At 47.5% G+C, this 21,290-nt stretch overlaps 1 protein-coding gene across 1 annotated transcript; it reads left to right on the plus strand.

The window, feature by feature from the left end:
- The first annotated feature begins 8,065 nt into the window (after positions 1-8,065).
- On the plus strand, positions 8,066-20,386 carry MTO1 (mitochondrial tRNA translation optimization 1). The gene is made up of 12 exons (XM_084623627.1): positions 8,066-8,405; positions 9,768-9,967; positions 10,840-10,957; positions 12,067-12,356; positions 12,914-13,026; positions 13,185-13,375; positions 13,684-13,814; positions 15,755-15,959; positions 16,040-16,211; positions 16,961-17,079; positions 17,623-17,780; positions 18,039-20,386. Exons 1-12 carry the CDS (start codon positions 8,213-8,215, stop codon positions 18,222-18,224), a joined length of 2,076 nt encoding a protein of 691 aa, XP_084479753.1. The 5' UTR covers positions 8,066-8,212; the 3' UTR covers positions 18,225-20,386.
- Positions 20,387-21,290: the final 904 nt, after the last annotated feature.

Consider the following 21,290-nt stretch of genomic DNA (forward strand, 5'->3'; position numbering starts at 1 on the left):
CGCAAAAAGAAAAGGAGTACTTGTGGCACCTCAGAGACTAACAAATTTATTTGAGCATAAGCTTTCGTGAGCTACAGCTCACTTCATCGGATGCATGCAGTGGAAAATACAGTGGGGAGATTTTATATACACAGAGAACATGAAACAATGGATTTTACCATACACACTGTAACATGAGTGATCAGGTAAAGTGAGCTATTACCAGCAGGAGAGCGGGGGGGGGGACGGGGGACGGACACACGACACACGACCTTTTGTAGTGATAATCAAGGTGGGCCATTTCCAGCAGTTGACAAGAATGTGTGAGGAACAGTGGGGGGGGGGAGATAAACATGGGGAAATAGTTTTACTTTGTGTAATGACACATCCACTCCCAGTCTTTATTCAAGCCTAAGTTAATTGTATCCAGTTTACAAATTAATTCCAATTCAGCAGTCTCTCATTCAAAAACCAGTCGGACAACACTTCAATCTCTTTGGTCACTCAATTGCACACCTAAAAGTGGCAATTCTTCAATAAAAAAACTTCAAAAACCGACTCCAACGAGAGGTCTGGGGTAGCCAGAAGGATCCCATGTGTAATATGGGGAGTGGGCTAACCTTCCATACCTTTGCCTCCAGGAACTGTTGGTGTGCAATTTTGACAACAATTTCTCCCATTAACAAGTCTGGTTTTACAATACTGGAAACGTATTATTCATATTCATTCATTCATATTGATAAGTGTCAAACAATGATCTCTTTCTTTGTTTTTGTATTAGGCTGTCCTGTAGCTGGGACGGAGAGCTTAATTTATTCTTAATTACCTGCAGGTCTGCAAAAATTTTTTTTTAAACACACAACAGTGCTAGCAACAAGACAAAACATAGAACACAAAACACAATTTCTATTGTGACAGTAGATTCATGGTATTGAGTTGCTCTTCAGCTGGCATCAGCTTTTCCTGATTTTCTGAAAGATAAAAAGAACATGTTTCTATCCCTTTTGGGGTGGCAGATTATTGCTTAAAATATTTCTTTTACAAATACCCTTGCTAATTGCAGGCAAAACAGAGGAATTACCCCCATATTTTCCTGTGTTTGTTCTATAGGCAGGCCAGGTTTCAATGGCTTCTATCTTTTAAGGGTTATGGGGAAATTATGCCACTGTTTAGTCATTAAATCCCTGAGGTGGGGTACCTCAGTTTTCCTTCTTATACAGCAGACCAAGTTTATAATGTTTTTCCTGCTGTGTTAAGATTTAAGTTTATTTACAGGTAATAACTGAGAAGCATCATTACCATATGACCTTAAAGGATTTTTCCAAAAATCATACACACTATACATTGTTACAGGGGTACTTATTATCATTAAATTTATTAAAGTTATCTTGTGATCCCATGTCTTTTATTTAGACAATTTGTTTGCTGACCAGGTATGTCCTTTATCTGCAGCACCTTTGTGCTGCTAGTTCTTTCCTTCCTTTATCATTTAGGTAATTTGCATTTTCACAGATGCTTCCTGCTTGCTTTTGGATTTAAAGCCATCAGCAGCTCAGAGACTCTATCTTAAAAGGGACACAATCAACTTTCACCAGAGTTTTGATAACTTTTAACTTCTGCTTCCAAAACACATAGCAATCTGAAAAGAAAACCCAACCTATTGTGGCTCCCTTTGGAGCCCTAATAGCATTTTAATTAGGTAGCATGGTATGTTTGCATTTCTTTTGCCCCAATATACACTGCACATGTTCTGGGGCAAATGCATATTCCTTCCATAGGTTTCAGAGTAACAGCCGTGTTAGTCTGTATTCGCAAAAAGAAAAGGAGTACTTGTGGCACCTTAGAGACTAACCAATTTATTTGAGCATAAGCTTTCGTGAGCTACAGCTCCCTCCTCATGTCCAGGCCACCTGGCCAGTGGCTTGGCGTGAGCAACTCTAAGGCTGGTAACTATGATAACAACCTTGCAGAACCTGTGTGTGTATGTGTGCGTATGAATGAATGTGTGAATAAATATGAAATTGAATAGAATGTTATAGCTATAACTAACTGCTTACTATGATTCTTTCTGTATTCACAATAAATGTGGCATTTTGCCTTTTCCCCTTTAATAAGATCCTGCTGGTTTTTATTTTATTGGTATAACAGTTTCCACTTGATGCCTTCTTCGGCGGATGGACACTGGATTCTTAGAATGGCACCTTCCTGATCATTCCGTTATTATCCACACCAAGCATCCATCCACACACATCCTCTATCTCTATTTTAATCATATTTGTTAACAAAGCGAGATAACTACAACAAAAGGGGAGTCTCTGTGCGCTGTTTCTGTTGTTACAAAGAATTGCTTTGAGAACAGACTCTGTCTTAGGATGGACTAACACAATTAGCAGCTTTCAAGTTTCGCACAGAGAGGGAGAAAAACAGTACCAAAACCCAAGAGACCTCTTAATTAGTAATACCCTGGAATTTAAACTATGGGGAATGAAACTCATTTGTAATTTTAATACAGAACTTCTTTAATATGATCCAAAAGTGGCCTTATTTTTGACAAAGTCAGTCAAGGCAACCATAGAAGATTGCAGGAGTTCTTCCCCAACACACTATTAATCATCAGGCCTTTTACCTGTGTTGAACATTTTTAAAATTTTATATAGCCCAAGTGTAGCCCACTTTTGAAGTCCAAAGAGAAGTCATGAAGTAATGGAGCACTCGTAGAATCATAGAATTATAGGACTGGAAGGGACCTTGACAGGTCATTTAATCCAGTCCTCTGCACTGAGGCAGAACTAAGTATTATCTAAGCCAGTGGTCTCCAACCTTTTTACGCACAATATCACTTTTTGAATTTAAGGGCAACCCAGGATCTACCCCACCCCTTCCCTGAGGCCCCACCCCACTCACTCCATTTCCCCCCCCACCCCCTCCATCGCTTGCTCTCCCCCACCCTCACTCACTTTCAGTGGGCTTGGGCAAGGGATTGGGGTTCTGGAGGGTGTGCGGGCTCTGGGCTGGGGCTGAGGGGTTAGAAGTGTGGATGGAGACTCTGGGCTGAGCCTGGTGCAGGGAGTTGGGGTGCAAGAGGGGGCTCAGTTTGCGGGCTCTGGGAGAGAGTTGGGTGCAGGAGGGGGCTCTGGGCTGGGGTAGAGTGCTGGGGTACAGGAGGGGGTACAGGGTGCTGGCTCTGGGGGAGAGCTCAGGGCTGGGGCAGGGGCTTGGGGTGCAGGAGGGGTATGGGGTGCTGGCTCCAGGAGGGGACTTGGGGGTTGGGGTGCAGGTTCCTGCCGGGTGGCACCTACTGTGGGTGGCTCCCAGGCGGTGGCGCAGCAGGGTTAAGGCAGGCTCCCTGCCTGCCTGGCCCCATGCCACTCCTGAAAGGGCCAACATGCCCCTGCGGTCCCCAGGGGTGGGATGTGACTCTGCATGCTGCCCCTCTTTGCTGGCACCACCTCCGCAGCTCCAATTGGCCACAGTTCCCCGTTCCCAGCCAATGGGAGCTGCAGGGGCGGTGCTTGCAGGCAGGAGCAGCGCGTGGAGACCCCTGCCCCCCCACCCCCATCCCCGGGGCCACAGGAGTGTGCTGGCCGCTTCCAGGAGCAGCATGGGACTAGGGCAGGCAGGGAGCCTGCCTTAGCGCTGCTGCGTCGCCGGACTTTTACTGGCAGGAGATCATGATTGACTGGGAGAGTCTCCAGGATCGACCAGTTGGTCGTGATCGACTGGTTGGTGACCACTGATCTAAGCCATCCCTGACAGTTATTTGTCTAACCTGTTCTTAAAAGACTATAGTGACAGAGATTCCACAACCTCCTGAGGTAATTTGTTCCAGTGCTTACCTACCCTTACTGTTAGGACAGTTTCCCAAATGTCTAATCTAAGGGTATGTCTTCACTACCAACATTAAGGCACCACGGCAGTGCTTTAACGTAGCTGTGTAGTCGTGGCACCAGTGCTGGGAGAGAGATCTCCCAGCGCTGTAAAAAAAACCACCCCCACAAGGGGAGTAGCTACCAGCGCTGAAACTTGCATTGCTTAGGGGTGTTTTTTTACCGCCCTGAGCGAGAAAGTTTCAGCACTGAAAAGTAACAATGTAGACAAGGCCTAAATCTCCCTTGCTGCAATTTAAATCCACTACTTCTTGTCCTGTCCTCAGTGGATAAGGAAAACAATTGATCACGCTCCTCTTTATAACAACATTTTACGTACTTGAAAACTGTTATCATGTCCCCTCCCCCACACCTCAGTCTTCTCCAGACTAAACAATCCCAATTTTTTCAGTCTTTCCTCATAGGTTATATTTTCTTGACCTTTCATCATTTTTGTTATTCTCTTTGGATTTTCTCCAATATGTTCACATCTTTCCTGACATGTGGTGCCCAGAACTGGACATAATACCAGTTGAGGCCTTATAAGTGCAACTGTCCACCACCCTTGCCTTCTGGTACGCCTGCTGCAGTTCCTTGATTTTCACATGGCACTGCTACATGTCTCTGGTGTAGCCCTTCTCCCCCATGCCCTGTGCAATCTGCTCATAGATGTCTGCATTTCTACGGCTGGATCGGAGCTGTGCCTGCAGAGCCTCTTCTCCCCACAGACTAAGAAGATCCGCCACTTCTTGTGTACTCCAGGCAACAGCACATTTACACCATGATCAGTTGGGCAGGCGAGCTCTTGGAAATTTACAAGTTCCCGGTCCTTTAACAGGGAGGTGTCTCCTGTGTACCTGGCTGCTGTACAGCGGAGTTGAAAACGTTTACCAGAGTGGTCACTGCGGAGCATTGTGGGACACTTCCTGGAGGCCAGTTAGGTCGACATAAGCAATGCAGTGAGTATACTGCTTCAAAGTCAACCTAACAACATCAAATTAAGCACTACACCTCTTATGAAGGTGGAGTAATTAATTCAATGTAGCAGGCAAGTTACTGTGGTGGGACCTGGTAGTGTAGATACAGATGTTGTTAGCTCAGCATAAGCTGCCTTATGTGGACATAACTCCACAGTGTACACTAGGCCACAGTGAGGAGAAGGCCTGAGAAAACATCTAGGATCAGAAGGCAATATACTCATCTGTTTGTGCTGAAGTAGAGAAGGGCAAATTTTGTTTTGGAAACATGATCGCTATGCCTAACAGTGACCACAGAGCAGGTGAGGCTGTGTGAGGAGCAATGGTGGAGCTTCTGCCTAATAGCTTGCATTCATAAATACTGCAAATCCCGTTTGCAAGGCTTTATGCTACGTTCAGTGTTTTGCATACACTAAAAGAAAAGGAGTACTTGTGGCACCTTAGAGACTAACCAATTTATTTGAGCATAAGTTTTCGTAAGCTACAGCTCACTTCATCGGATGCATACTGTGGAAACTGCAGAAGACATTATATACACAGAGACCATGAAACAATACCTCCTCCCACCCCACTCTCCTGCTGGTAATAGCTTATCTAAAGTGATCACTCTCCTTACAATGTGTATGATAATCAAGGTGGGCCATTTCCAGCACAAATCCAGGTTTTCTCACCCCCCCCCACTTTTTTTTTTTTTTTTCTTTCCAAAAACCACACACACAAACAAGATCAAATCCGCACAGACACACCCCTGGAACCCCGACCTGGGATATTCTATCTACTACCTCAGATCCATAAACCTGGAAATCCTGGGCGCCCCATCATCTCAGGCATTGGCACCCTGACAGCAGGACTGTCTGGCTATGCAGACTCCCTCCTCAGGCTCTACGCTACCAGCACTCCCAGCTACCTTTGAGACACCACTGACTTCCTGAGGAAACTACAATCCATCGGTGATCTTCCTGATAACACCATCCTGGCCACGATGGATGTAGAAGCCCTCTACACCAACATTCCACACAAAGATGGACTACAAGCCGTCAGGAACACTATCCCCGATAATGTCACGGCAAACCTGGTGGCTGAACTTTGTGACTTTGTCCTCACCCATAACTATTTCACATTTGGGGACAATGTATACCTTCAGATCAGTGGCACTGCTATGAGTACGTGCATGGCCCCACAGTATGCCAACATTTTTATGGCTGACTTAGAACAACACTTCCTCAGCTCTCGTCCCCTAACGCCCCTACTCTACTTGTGCTATATTGATGACATCTTCATCATCTGGACCCATGGAAAAGAAGCCCTTGAGGAATTCCAGCATGATTTCAACAATTTCCATCCCACCATCAACCTCAGCCTGGTCCAGTCCACACAAGAGATCCAATTCCTGGACACTACAGTGCTAATAAACAATGGTCACATAAACATCACCCTATACCGGAAACCTACTGACCGCTATTCCTACCTACATGCCTCCAGCTTTCACCCTGACCACACCACACGATCCATCGTCTACAGCCAAGCTCTGCGATACAACGGCATTTGCTCCAACCCCTCAGACAGAGACAAACACCTACAAGATCTCTATCAAGCATTCTTACAACTACAATACCCACCTGCGGAAGTGAAGAAACAGATTGATAGAGCCAGAAGAGTTCCCAGAAGTCTCCTAGTACAGGACAGGCCTAACAAAGAAAATAACAGAACGCCACTAGCCATCACCTTCAGCCCCCAACTAAAACCCCTCCACGCATTATTAAGGATCTACAACCTATCCTGAAGGATGACCCAACACTCTCACAAATCTTGGGAGGCAGGCCAGTCCTTGCCTACAGACAGCCCCGCAACCTGAAGCAAATACTCACCAACAACCACATACCACACAACAGAATCACTAACCCAGGAACCTATCCTTGCAACAAAGCCCATTGCCAACTGTGCCCACATATCTATTCAGGGGACACCATCACAGGGCCTAATAACATCAGCTACACTATCAGAGGCTCGTTCACCTGCACATCCACCAATGTGATATATGCCATCATGTGCCAGCAATGCTCCTCTGCCATGTACATTGGTCAAACTGGACAGTCTCTACGTAAAAGAATAAATGGACACAAATCAGATGTCAAGAATTATAACATTCATAAACCAGTCGGAGAACACTTCAATCTCTCTGTTCACGCAATTACAGACATGAAGGTCGCTATCTTACAACAAAAAAACTTCAAATCCAGACTCCTGCGAGAAACTGCTGAATTGGAATTCATTTGCAAATTGGATACTATTAATTTAGGCTTAAATAGAGACTGGGAGTGGCTAAGTCATTATGCAAGGTAACCTATTTCCTCTTGTTTTTTCCTCCTTCCCCCCCCCCCCCCCAACGTTCTGGTTAAATTGGATTTGTGCTGGAAATGGCCCACCTTGATTATCATACACATTGTAAGGAGAGTGATCACTTTAGATAAACTATTACCAGCAGGAGAGTGGGGTGGGAGGAGGTATTGTTTCATGGTCTCTGTGTATATAATGTCTTCTGCAGTTTCCACGGTATGCATCCGATGAAGTGAGCTGTAGCTCACGAAAGCTCATGCGCAAATAAATTGGTTAGTCTCTAAGGTGCCACAAATCCTCCTTTTCTTTTTGCGAATACAGACTAACACGGCTGCTACTCTGAAACCTGGCATACACTAAATTCTTGCCTGCTGTAGGCCGCAGGATTTCTAATCTGCTGGGGAAAGAGGCCAGCAAAGAACACAGCAGCAGCTTCCCTCGGGACTCGGCAGAGAGCAGCCCCGCAGCTGAATGCTGCACAGCGCTTTTCCAAACTGCAAAACCACCTGGCTCTGTCTGTGCGCCCACGTAACACCTCCCCCGGGGGCAGCGCGGGGCGGCCCCCCAGCCCCGCCCCAATAGCTACCCCTGGGCCTCAGGCTGGGAACTCGCGACGGGGCAGCAACGAAGCCCGGCCACCGACGCCACTTAGGGCCAGCCGGGCAGCCGCCGCGTGGCGCGGGGCGGGGCTTGGCTCTTCGCCCTCTCCGGGGCCGCACGCAGCCGGGGCGGGGCACGTGACGCGCAGCCTCGGAAATTCCGCGGGCGGGGGAGAGCGCGCTGCCGCTTCCTTCGGTCCTCCAAGGCAGACGAGACGCGCTTGTTGCGCCTCGGCTGCCGCGATGGTGCCTACTTCCTGCTCCGCCCTCTCGGTGTCCGCCACCTTCCGCGGGCGGGGTCCGGGGGCCGCAGCCATGGCGGCGCCCAGAGGGAGCGTGGAATGCCGGATCCGCGGTTCGCTCTTCCGCTGACCCCGGGGCCTGCCGCCTCCCAGCCCGCGGCGTGACTGCGGGGAAGCCCCGCCCCTCCTGCCGAGGTCTCCTTGCCGCCCCCATGTTCCTGCTCCGCCGCCGCGCGCTGCCGCCCGCCCCGCTGCCCTGGCGCCGCCGCGCGCGGAGCGACGGCACCGCGCCTCGCTGGGATGTCGTCGTTATCGGCGGGGGCCATGCCGGGACGGAGGCGGCGGCGGCGGCGGCTCGGAGCGGGGTCCGGACGCTGCTCGTCACGCACAAGGCCGACACCATCGGTAACCGCGTCCCCCGGAGCCCGTCAGCCGCCCGCGCCGCGCTGCGACCCCCTCTGCGCGTCGCGTGGGCTCCCGGGCAGCGCCCGGCGCAGAGAGACTCACAGCCCCAGGCTGATCGTAGGGAGCCTAAAGGGTCACGGCCACCGAGCCGGGGAGAGCGTTCCTGGCCACCGGTGCTGCGGGAGAGCTGAGCACGTCTAGGGTCCGGCAGGACTCGTCTATTGCAAGCCCTAGGTCTGGTTTACACGTAAAACTTAGCTCGACCTAGCTGCATCGCTTGGAGGGTGGAAAATTCACACCCTGAGTGCAGTAGCTAGGCTGATCTATGCCCCCCTTGCCCTCCTCCCCCCCCCTCCCCCACCCCCCGACGCTCCAAGGTGGAAGGAAGAATGCTTCCATAAACTAGCTACCACTGTTTGGGAGGTGGAGTTCGTACAGCATTGGAAAAAATCCTTTTATCGGTCTAGGATGTGTCTACTCTGTGCTGCTATAATGGCATAGCTACAGCGCTGTAGCACCCATAACGTAGATGTGGCCATAATCACAAAAGGTAGAGGCTTTTCCTCGCTCTGAGATGTCCCTCTTCCGTCCTTCACTCAACTAGAATTACTTCTGTCTTAGGGACAGACAGGTCTACACTTAAAACACTGCACTGGCACAGCTGCATCATTGCAGCTGTGCCACTGTAACGCTAATATGAAGACACTCCTACTTTGACGGAAGAGAGCTCTCCCGTCGGCATAGATAATTTAGCTCCCCAAGAGGCAGCAGTTATGCGAACAAGGGAAGCATTCCGCTGACAGCGCTGTCTACACCGGCCCAGGGGAGGGAGGTTGGTATAACAACATTGCACATGGGGTGTGGATTTTCACACCCCTGAGCGAAACAGTTCTACCAGTGTAACAGTTCTACCAGTGTAAAGCTGTAGTGTAGACCAGACATCAAGTTGAGTGTCTAACTGGCTAGCTAACATTGAAATACTGTCCTTTGCTTGAAGCTTGAGTGACTACATTGTCTTGCTATGATGTGTATGAGAAACTGCTGAGCTTTACTAGCATACTTGTGGCACACACAGTCTGTTTCCCCTAGTAGCTTTGCATGTGTGACAGAACCCAGTGGATTCTATGGCCATACCGTGTTATGTAACTAACCTTTTAGTAGTTTCTGTGATGTCTCATGAGAAGCAGCATAGACGTGTAGACTGAGTATGAGGCTAGGAGCCAAGATCCCGGTCTAATGGTGAGTTATGATACTGTGGCCTTGAGCTGCCTTCTTGTTAAACAGTAGTAATAAATGCTAGGGTTCAGAAAATGCAAGGCTGCCATTAGCTGATGAAAAAAGGCTCTCTTGTGTTTTATCCAGGGCAAATGTCATGTAACCCTTCCTTCGGTGGCATTGGAAAGGGGCATCTCATGAGGGAGGTAGATGCCCTAGACGGGCTGTGTGCTCGGATCTGTGATCAGTCTGGAGTTCATTACAAGGTGCTAAACCGGTGTAAGGGGCCTGCTGTGTGGGGTCTCCGAGCCCAGATTGATAGGAAACTCTATAAAGAAAACATGCAGGTGAGAATGACATGGCAGGGGGAGAAGAGAAGTAATGGGGTAAAATGGGATGTGGAATTTCTGACTGGGTCAAGGGAAATGGGAGAGAAGTAAAACCTGGGTCTAATTAGAGAAACAAATAGCCCACGATGGTTCTGGTGTCCACATTTTTTAAAGGATGTTGAAAAATTGAGAGGGTGCAGATAGAAGACAAAACTCATTTGAGGCTAGAAACAGTGTCTTACAATGTGAAACTGAAAAAGCTCAATTTGTTTAGCTTATCAAAAACAATCTAGAGGCAATTTAATTATGGTATATAAGTAGCTCTGTGGAGAGAAAATACTAGGTACTAAAGGGCTCTTTAATCTATCGGAGAAAGACATGACAAGAACCAATGGCTGGAAACTGAAACCAGTTTGGAAATAAGGCGCAGGTTTTTAACAGTGAACATGATTAACCACTAGGGAATGGGAAATGGTCGATTTTCCATCTCTTAAGTCTTCAAGACTGGAAGCCTTTCTGCAAGATACTTTTGTCAAACACAAGTTATTGAGCTCAATACGGGGTAACTGACCTGTGTTGTACAGGGGATCAGAGTAGATCTAATTGTTCCTTCTGGCCTTAAAATCTGTTAGTGCTTCATTTCCATTTAATAAATCCCAAACAGTGCAGTAATTGGATGTCCTGGGCAGCGAGTTAGATCACAAGTACAGTGAAATGACCTGATGACAGAATGGGAAAGCAATGGGGTGAAAGAAAGGAAGCTCTGTGTATCCAGGAGGGAGGCTGTTGCTGCATGTTTTGGGGAAGAGGTTCTGAGATGTTATTTTGAGGGGAGGGCAGGCCCATCTTAGTGATGTATGAACACTCAATGCTTCCTTCTTTCATGGCAGAAAGAAATCCTTAACACTCCACTGCTGACTGTTCATGAGGCATCCGTGGAGGATCTTCTCCTGATGGAACCAGAGCCAGACCGTCCTGGGAAATGCCAAGTCAGTGGGGTCATTCTAGGTACATACTGGAAGCTCAAGGTGCTTCACTGGGTTGGTTATGTCTTGGCCCGAAGTGGGACCATGAGAGTAAACATGTCTGGTTCCTCAAGTTGACTTATGCTTAAAGGCTGGACTGGTAAAAGGTTAAGGAGTCTTTCATTAATCTGGTTTAGGATGAGTATGAGCAAAACAAACCAGCCATCACAGTGGTGGGTGTGAGAACTAGGTGATTTGGGGAACAGATTTACAAAGGTTTATCTGAGACCAGTCATTCAGAATATGTCCCAGGCTATATGAGAAGATTTTGTTGGGTTAATCAGGTGTGCCAAAGACAAACTCCTTTTCCTCTAATAAGTGTTTGACTTGTGAAAAAGAGTATATTTTTCTTAGTACATTGTCTAGTGAGCGTTATCCACATTACAGACATCACCATTACACGTAGCACCAACTGACTCCCTTGCTGACAATCTCATCAAGATGAAGAAATGCATGGAACTGGTCCCTAGAAGTGAGCTTTTCAGGGTAGCCATCAGCCATGAGAGAAGTGTAGAAGGAATTATTCATAATTCTTATTTCGTGGCTATCTGGTTGTCATCCTATCTCGGTAGAAGAACTTCAGCCATCATTGCTGCCAGACCAACACCTTTCCCCTGTAGTAACATGAAAATAAGCAGCTTTGCACTGATGAGACCTTTTACTTTAACTTTCATGTTTGTAAGTTCTTGTATTTCCTCTGTCACTTTACTGATGAGGGCCTAAAATCTGTGGATAAAATTTTCTTCCCATCAGAAAGAAATTCTAAGCACTCAAGGACCCTCCAGCTGTCTTTGTCATCAGTCCTTGGTGCGGAAGGAGAGGGGTAGAGTCATTGAAATTTGGGTCCGCAACTTATTGGGCTTTGTTCTGGTCACTGGCACTCGCTCTTGTCCCCTCAGATGAAGATGAGACAGAGTACTGGGAATGTTAAACTGCGCCTGGTTTTGTGTCTCCATGAGTTTTCTCTGTATTGACAAGAGGCGCACGCAAATTCAGTGGAGAATGTGGGCTGGTGCTAGGTAACAGCACCAGAAACATCAAGGGCTTGTTAATATGAAATGTGCTTATTTCTATAAACTGACTCTATTCCAGGGGATGGAAGCAGAGTCCACGCTGGGAGTGTCATCTTGACTACAGGCACGTTTCTGAGGGGGGTGGTCTTCATCGGATTAAAGACGCATCCCGCTGGGCGATTAGGGGATCAGCCCTCCATTGGGCTGGCTCAGACCTTGGAGAAACTGGGATTTGCTGTGGGGAGGCTGAAGACTGGGACCCCACCTCGACTGGCCAAAGACTCTATTGACTTCAGCGTTCTGGAGAGGCACATGGCTGACAACCCTCCTGTGCCATTCAGCTTCCTCAGTGAGGCTGTGTGGATCAAGGTGGGATGGAATGCTGATAATACACATGCAGTTGGGGTGAGCTGGGAACGTGCTCTCAGGGTGATCCCTGTACTGCTGTGATCAGCACCATCAAGGCAGTGTGTGGGTGGGGTCTGCTGGCTGAGGAAGTGGTCTTGTCAGTGTTTGACCCATGCAATCCAAGGGTGTCCAGCTACCTCACCTTGATGGCTCAGAATTCTGCTTCTCTGAGGCATCAGCTCTTAGATAGGAAGGGTAAGGCCAGCTGGAATGCCATGGACCTCCACCCCATATCCATCACCTTCCTTGGGATATCTGTTCTGTAATTGGGTAGTGTATTGATTAGAGCAGAGAACTTGGTTTCAAGGCTCCCAGGGTTATACTACTCGCTGCCACTGACTTACTCTTCAGCTTGTTATTTAACATCACTGGACATCTGTGCAACGGGGATGACAACGCTACCCCCCTTTCAATGCTATTATGTTTGTAGAGCATTTTGAGGTCTTTAGAAAAAAGGGCTAAATAAGTGCAAAGTAGCATTGTTGGATTAAATCCAAATGATTTTTGACCTCTGTCAGCCAGAAGATCAGCTCTCATGCTACCGGACTCTCACCAATGCCAAAGTGGAGCAAATCATCCACGATAGCCTTCACCTGAACAACCATGTACGGGAGACAACAAGAGGGCCCCGGTGAGTATGGGGCATCCTGGAGAGATCTTTCTGTAGTGATCTGACAGCGTATCTGAAGTCCTCTGGGTCTCCCTTGTGTAGCTTCGGGGAGGGCTGTTCTGAGAGATTGCTTCTCTCCATGTCAACGCCCTTGTTGTGATGGCTATTCCCTGTTCCAGATACTGTCCCTCGCTTGAATCCAAAGTTCTGCGCTTTCCAAACCGCATTCATCAGCTGTGGCTGGAGCCTGAGGGTCTGGATTCCAATGTCATCTACCCCCAAGGGATGTCAATGACTCTGCCGCCGGAGCTCCAGGAGCAGGTGATTGCGTGCATCCATGGCTTGGAGAAAGCCAAGATGATGCAGCCAGGTGAGTGAGGGCCAATCACTCCAACCAGTGTGACCTGGCCCTTTCCAGGCCACCTTTCCACTGAAGGGGGTGGAGGGGAGTCTACATTACAAAGGCATCTGGAAATGTGACCCCTACTGTATCCAGAGGCTGAGGGTGTGAAAAAACCTACATGCCCTTGCACTTGGGGGTGAGTGGGGAGGTGTTATATCATGCTGGGCTGTCAGTGGGAATTCTGACACCTTTATTCTGTGGAATAGGGCAGGGGTGTTTGAATTTCTTCCCCTGATGACTGACTGACTTTTGTCTGTCTGGTTTGCTTGTAATAGGCTATGGGGTTCAGTATGACTTTCTGGACCCCCGTCAGCTCAGTGCTTCCCTTGAGTCTCGTCTTGTTCAGCGACTCTTCTTTGCAGGACAGATAAATGGCACCACGGGCTATGAAGAAGCTGCAGCCCAGGTGAGCAGATCTGGAAGTGCATGCTCCATGCTCAAAAGGGGAATGGATATAACCTGAAAGGCCTCCTCTGAACTAGCAAGCCTGGTAGATGTAATTCACCTCCAGTGCAGCCCCCAATGGCAGTAACAGTGTAGTGCAGACGGGAACAGCTTTGCTGCTGTGTCATCCAACACTAGTCACAGGGCATGGCTACACTTGCAGATGTAGAGTACTGAGAGTTAAACCAGCTCTCGGAGAGCGCAGTAGGGAAAGCGCTCCCGTGTGTTCACACTGTCAGTTGCAAGTGCACTAGCATGGCCACATTAGCAGCTCTTGCAATGCCACAGAGAGCAGTGCATTGTGGTAGCTATCCCAGCATGCAAGTGGCTGCAATTTGCTTTTCAAATGGGGGTGGGGTGGGGTGGAGTGTGACAGGGTGTGTGTTGTGTGTATGTGGGGGGGGGAGAGTTTGTTTTGGGGGGCTGAGAGCATGTCAGCATGCTGTCTTGTAAGTTCAGACGGCACCAGACCCCCCGCCTCTCTCTCACACGCTCACAGCAAGCAGCATTCCACAGTAATGGTTGCTTTGTCCCAGAGTGGATAAGCAGCCGGCTGTCGGAAATGGAGCTTTGAAAGGGCATATCCGCATTCCTATAGCCGATTCCAAAACAATGACAAGCGTGGCCACTTGACTTAAGGGGATTATGGGACGTTTCTGGAGGCCAGTCACAGTGCAGTAATGCAGCACCTCGTTCACACTGACGCCCGGGCGTTTCAGCTGGGGCACAGCAAGCTTTATGCTTCTCATGGAGGTGGATTACCAGGAGCGCTCCAGCTGCAGAGTCCAGGCGCTTTAAGTGCCTTGCCACTGTAGACGGGTCGGCAGTTAGGGTGCCTGGGGCTGTTTTAATGCTCTCTAACTTGCAAGTGTAGCCACGCCCACAGCCCGCCTGCATCCTGCCTGCATTTTGGCTTCTATCTTGATTACCACTGCTGGAGTCGCACCAGTGATGCATTACAGCTACAAAGTCTGTTAGTGTAGACACGGCCAAATGGGCAGTGTGGAGATTGCACTCCTGATGGGCATGACTGGGAGCACATGTGAAAAGTCTCCAATGGCTGCATTGACTGAAGGTGTCTTAGAATTCGAACCCCAATCAGCAACTGCAGTACTGGACAGTGAGAGGAGAAGCACTGACAGTAAAAAACCCCACAAACTAGTGGTAGTGAACAGCACTGCAAACCATATAGTTACTATGTCAGACAGTGGCTGCTTTGTCGCTCTTCTCCTTCCTCCTGCAAGCGATCCCAGTGCTGTTCCCACTCGGCACTGTTCTCACTGGGCACTGCCTGAGTTGTGGATATGATCTGGGATTATGTGCACACGGCCGTCAGAGCATTCAGCAGCAAAGGCCCTGCTAGTCTCAGGAACCGCTTTCCTACAACTTTGTTTTTAAAAATACCAAGGAATCCTAAAGTCAGCCCAACAGGCTAGTTTCCTGGTGCCCTGGTATGATTATTGGTAGCAAGGACTAAAGCAGCTGGAACAGCTGCAGGAAAAAAATGCTTCTCAGGGGACAGACGGACATACAGGCAGGATAGGCTTATGTTGCTCACCCGTGAGCCCCTCTGAATTGATTAAGTAGCAATGATGACTAGCTCCAAGCAGTCTGCCTGGCATTCAGGCTGAAAGATAGTCGCCAAGACACATGCTTTCAGCTGGGGGAGAACAAGGAGGGGATCCTCAGAGCTCTGGAAGGGATGTGGAGAGCCTCTTCTTTCCCAGTGCGGGAATTAAACCACTAGGGCTGTTAAAGCATCACAGACCATCACACACCTCATGTGACATGGAGTGTGCTACACAGACCTAATGGCTTGTATTTGGCCACATGTGTAGATCAGGAAAGTACCATTGTGCTGGTTTAGCAGCAGCTCCTATGACCATTTGTGCTCTCTGTCAGGGAGTGATTGCTGGGATCAACGCTGGCCTGCGTGTCGGTGGCAAGCCCCCTTTTATCATTAGCCGCACAGAGGGCTACATCGGAGTCTTGATTGATGACCTCACCACCCTAGGCACCAATGAACCATACCGCATGTTCACCAGCCGAGTGGAATTCCGCATGTCTCTGCGGCCCGATAACGCAGACAGCAGGCTCACCCTCCGAGGTAGGCAGTCGTTTCTCCTGGTGATGTTCACAGCCCTGTCTGTGCACCCTCTCTTGCTCACACTTGATCTCTCTCTGAAGGTTTTGAGGAAGCTGGCTGTGTGTCCCAACAGCGATATGCACAAGCATCTCAGATGAAGGCTGCTATAGAGGAGGCAATAGCAGTGCTAAAATCTCTTCAGTTCACTGCCACCAAGTGGTCGAGGCTGGTTCCAGAGGCTCCCATAAGCACCAATCGAAGCTCACTTGCCAGGTAAAGGCTACAGCTGATCCTTTCTTGTCTGTCCAGTGTGTACTTCTGCAGAAGACGCCTTTCTTTTTCTCTTCTCTGCTTTCTAAAACTCCGTTAGTAAATCTAATTCTGAGGAGGTGGTGTGGTGGCAAACTGACAGCCTGTCTTAGCCATGGAAGAGGTCTAGCACTGGCTCCGGCAAAGTGGCACTTTCTGTGCAACGTGCCTCAGTCCTGCTCTGGAGCGACTATTCCCTGGTTGTGTGAAGGTACTCCACGCTTTAGTGCTGGTCAGCCCATGGTGCGTCTACTGAGACTGCTGACGAGGGAGGTAATGGTTGGACGATGTGGACCTAGGAACTAGACTGAGACCACCAACTCATTTCACCTAGGCCAGATGGTAGCAGTCTTGGTCACGGTGGCCCTAGTCCCTCCATCTCTCCTAGTCTGTCCTCTCTTTACCTTCCCTTTTGTTGTTTTTCAGGTCAATACCTGAAAACTCCCTCGCTAGGTGCTTTCCAGTTTCAAGGTTCCTCAGATGCCATTATGTAGCCACCTTCTCCCTATTTGCCTACCCAAATGTGCCCTCCTCTCAGCAAAGAGCTGCTCTTCCTTACTCATCTGATGGTGGCAGGAAAAGGGGATAAGTTCTGTGGTCATTCATCTCTGAACTGTCCTTCCAAAGCTAAATACAGTGGCTCTCGCTAGGAACAGCTGTTAACCTGTTCTGGGTAATTCGCTGGCCTTGCTACCGTGTTCTTGTTTTCACAGTGCCCTGGACATCCTTCAATATCCAGAGGTCACCATGGAACTTTTGGCAAGAGCTATCCCAGAGCCCCTGAGAAAGTTTGCTGAATGCAGAGAACTGGCAGAGAGGCTGAAAATAGAAGGTATTAGGAGTCTGCTAGTCCTCCGTAACCAGATCTGCTCAATGGCTTTAGAGCTCATTCAGTGGTGAATGAGCACAGACCAGAAACCCCAGTCATCTCTGCATGGACTTGAGTGGGGAAAGAATTATTGTCCCCAGAGCACCAGACCCATTCATCTCTGGCCCCCAGCCCTCCCCTGGAGAGGCCCCTATTCTCCTCCTTTTGGGGTATGAGAGGAATTGTCTCATTGTTCATTCTGTCCTGTTTTTTCCCACTATACCACTCCATCAATGGCTTGCAAGCTGCCCCAGAGGACCAGCCTCTCCTCAGGGGAGAGGAACATTGTCTGTGTTTATTCATTCCCATTGCAAGCTGAGTTGGTGAAACTTTCCAAAGCACCTACAGGTGTTAAACTCCCTAGTCTCTGGCAGTTAGAGGCTTAATTCTCTTAGGTACTTTTGAGAATCCCACCCAGAAGTCCTAGTTCTGGGGACAAGAGCGCCTGTGCTGTAAATGTTTGTATCTTTATTATTTTCTCTGTGCCCCCCACAACTCCCACTGCAGCGGTTTATGAGTGGCATGTAGCCAGCCAGCAGCAGGAAATAGAGGAAGTACGTCGAGATGAAGCTCTCCAGCTGCCGGAGGACCTAGATTACTTTGCCATTGATGCATCGTTGTCCCAGGAAGTGCGAGAGAAACTAGACTCCAACCGCCCCCAGACGGTGAGGCACTGGGTCAGGGATGGGGTTGGAACAGTGATGGAATCCCATCTAAGCACCAAATGCTTCCATATCTGTCCAAGGGACTCTTTGTATGGGTGTCTAAATGTGTATATGCTGGCGAGGAAGGGGAGGACTAAACACTCGGTGTGTGTCATGTCTCTGTTTTGGAGTTGGACATCATTGTCTGGAATAAGGCTCACTGGAAAGTTTCAGAGACGGGGTGTTCTCCAGTTGATCTGTTACTGTTTCTGTTGACAGATCGGAGCAGTCAGCCGCATTCCTGGGATTACACCAGCCGCCATTGTTAACCTGCTGAGATTTGTGAAGACCAATCGGCAAAGGACAGAGCACATAGAGCACTCTAGGACTGGCAGACCCTTACCAGAGGGAAATATGCTTGGGAAGAGTAAATTTCAGAACTCAAGCTTGAGCTGTGCTTCATGAGGAGGAACCAGAAAATGGCTTTGTTAAAATGCCTTCATGACGGAGAGTACAGTCATTAGACAGTATACAGATGAGTATGCCACACCTAAAGCCAAAAACCATTGTAGCTGTTTCCTATGGCTTACTTCATCAGTTTAATCTGAAGTCAGCATACCCGTGAGCTTTTGTAGAGTGACCAGGAGTCTAAGTAGCTCATCAGTGTGTCATGCTCCTCTTGAGTTAAAATAAAATGATGGTGGGGATATCGGTCAACCAAACACCTATTAAAAAGCATTGCTGAAAAAACATCCCTTCTACCCAAGGTGTTGACTAAGGAGGAACATATCGCCCTGTTGAGCAGTGAGCAGCATGAGATGCTAATGAGAACTAGAAAGCCAAAAGCCCAGTAACTCTCTGCTTATTGTCTTCAATAGGACTTGGATTTGTCCCCACCTCTGCAGTGGCTGGCACTGCTTTTGTTTTAATGTGATTTCAGCCAGCTGGAAACATTCCTGCTTATGGAAAGAATTTATAAATACTTACCTTATAGTAACTCTTTAATGGGCTGAGGGTAATGTTAAGATGCAACCCCCTGCGCCTCAAATTTTAAAATTAACTTTGGAAGGTAACTCAATTGGGAGGACTGGCTTCCAATCTGATCATGAAGAAAAGTTAACTTTCAATTTAGATGAAACTCTAGGATCACTCTTCCATTTATTTATTTTCCAGAAGCCATTAACTCATACCCAGCATATAGCTTGAGAAATGGTTATCCCAGAACACAGTAGGATGGGAAGATTTAACGTTTGGTTGTACTCCATTAATTATTATTACTCAGAAAAGTGATACTGCAGAATGGCACCTTCACTCAACAAACTTGCTCATTTTAGTGACAAAAATAAGCACTCTACCCTTGTTAGTCCCACAGAGTCAACAGAGCTAAGGCTGTGGGACCTGGAGTCTGTTTCTTCTTATGCACCATCAACCGAGCTGTCTATTAATTTCCTGTCAGTTACACCTGTACAACCCAGCTAGACAATGAGTTTGCATGGGCATCACTGAAGGACTGATTTGACTTTTAATACTGGTGGGCAGGCATGAGAAAGAAAGAACCCAGGTTTACTCTGCCCCTAGGTTGAGTTTGCAGGGCTGGCATTTAGGAGAGAAAACATCTTTTTACTTTGTAAATATGAGACAAACGCACAATCCCTAGTGCCATTTTTGCAGGCATCTTTCAGAGCAGAACTACATTTCTAAGCCACATGAGGAACAGCTTTGGAGTGACTGCTCTTTTATCTGTGCTCGGCTTCTCGGGAAACTGAGTGGAGTTGCCAGTTCTCTGGCATAAGCCTGAATTCACTGATGTCAAAACAATAGCATAAATGTGTCTTTTTGCCTGTTTGAAAACAAAGAGGTAGATCACTTACTTATTGCAAAAACTAAATGCTGGGACTGGAGAATATATTTATAATGTTGTTTTAGTTTTAGAATGCTGCAACACATACTTCTAATGGATAAACATAGCTTAAAATACCCATTATCCATGAAACATAATACAGAATGAATAGTGCTATAGAGAAGCATGTGAGAAGAACTGAATGTAAACAATGATTTCCTGTATGCCAGTCCAGTTAGCTGTTTTACCATACAAGTCTTGGAAGGGCATAAATATTCTCTAACAAAAAACAGCTAACACGGGTATATATTCTATGATGGAACTGACTTTGCAGGACATTTCTGGGTGGAGGGTTAAAAAAGCTCCATGTTAAAAAGATTGTGCCTTTTCCAAAAAAAAATCCTGAATTTTAAGCAATTATCTTAGGGATTGATTATCAACCCTTGGAATTAACCAGGATATCTGTGCCTGTGAGTAAGAGAAGTCTGAAATGGCATTTCTTTTCAAGTATGAAAGCAGTGAGTGAGCAGGCTTGCCTAACTATCCCCAGTATCCAGTGCTCTGTCAGCTCTTGGAAGGAAACTCACCCCTCTCAGTTGCCACAAGGAGGTGGAGAAAGGTAAGATGCACAATCCTAGGTAATATGAAGAAACTCCTAGGCCTCCTCTAAACTCCAGCTATCCAGCAGTGGGATAGTCAGTCTGCATCCCAAATGTTTTACTCTGATATTAACAACTCAAAATAGTAGCATGTAATAAAGTACATCATAGCTGTACCTCACTTAAAAGCTGAGATTGACATTTCCTTCAAACTTACTGTAGCTTTTAAAAAGATTAAATGTGAACAACTGCAAACAAACATATGAAAAAACAAATATTGCATCTTTGTCTGGCCCAGGGGCTTGTATGAGTTTTATAAGGGTTCAGATCCCACTGCAGACTGAGATTGTGTTTTATACTTAACCTGTAAACAGTTCAGGGTAGAGACTGTCTCTCACTATGCACTGCTACAGGCTGGGGACCGACTGGCTGAAAAGGACCTGGGGATTACAGTAATTATCTATGTCACAGAAGTGTTGTGAAGTTAGCTAAAGACTGTGAGGTGCTCAGCAATTATGGTAATGAAGGGGGGCACAGAAGTACTTGAGAGAGGTGACAAAATACCCAACCACTCACTGATTTAAATGAAGTAGTGTCTACACAGTGCCAGAGAATACACCAGAAATAGTGACTGACTATAATCTACACATTAATTAATGCATGACAACTGGGGTCACAGAGGGGGCTGTGTGCATGGAATCAAAGGCAGAATTTGGAAGCGAGGTGAGCAGGCAACCTTCGTTAGAAAACCAGCAATCAAAGATCTGCTATTGTCGACACTGTGCTATTGTCCACACTAAACCATATGTTTAGTAATAGAATGAAATTACATTAGAAATGGGTTCTAGGTACTAGGAATATCCCTTATACTGTGTCACAAAAATAGGGAGGGAAGAGACTGGAATCCTGTCTGCGCTAGGATTGGGTGGAAACCTGGGTGCGCTGCAGTTGAGTATTTTTATACAGAATCTGAATCTAGTAAATCATTTTGCATTAAACTATAAACACACTTTCTAAATGCTTTTCCTAAGCCAGTGTAGAGTGGCTCTTGATCTAACATTGCAGGGAATGTTTGTTTCCCTTCCAGCAGTC

The sequence above is a fragment of the Lepidochelys olivacea genome (genome assembly GCF_965140295.1).
Source record: "Lepidochelys olivacea isolate rLepOli2 genome assembly, chromosome: 3".
In the NCBI taxonomy this organism is placed as follows: domain Eukaryota; kingdom Metazoa; phylum Chordata; order Testudines; family Cheloniidae; genus Lepidochelys; species Lepidochelys olivacea.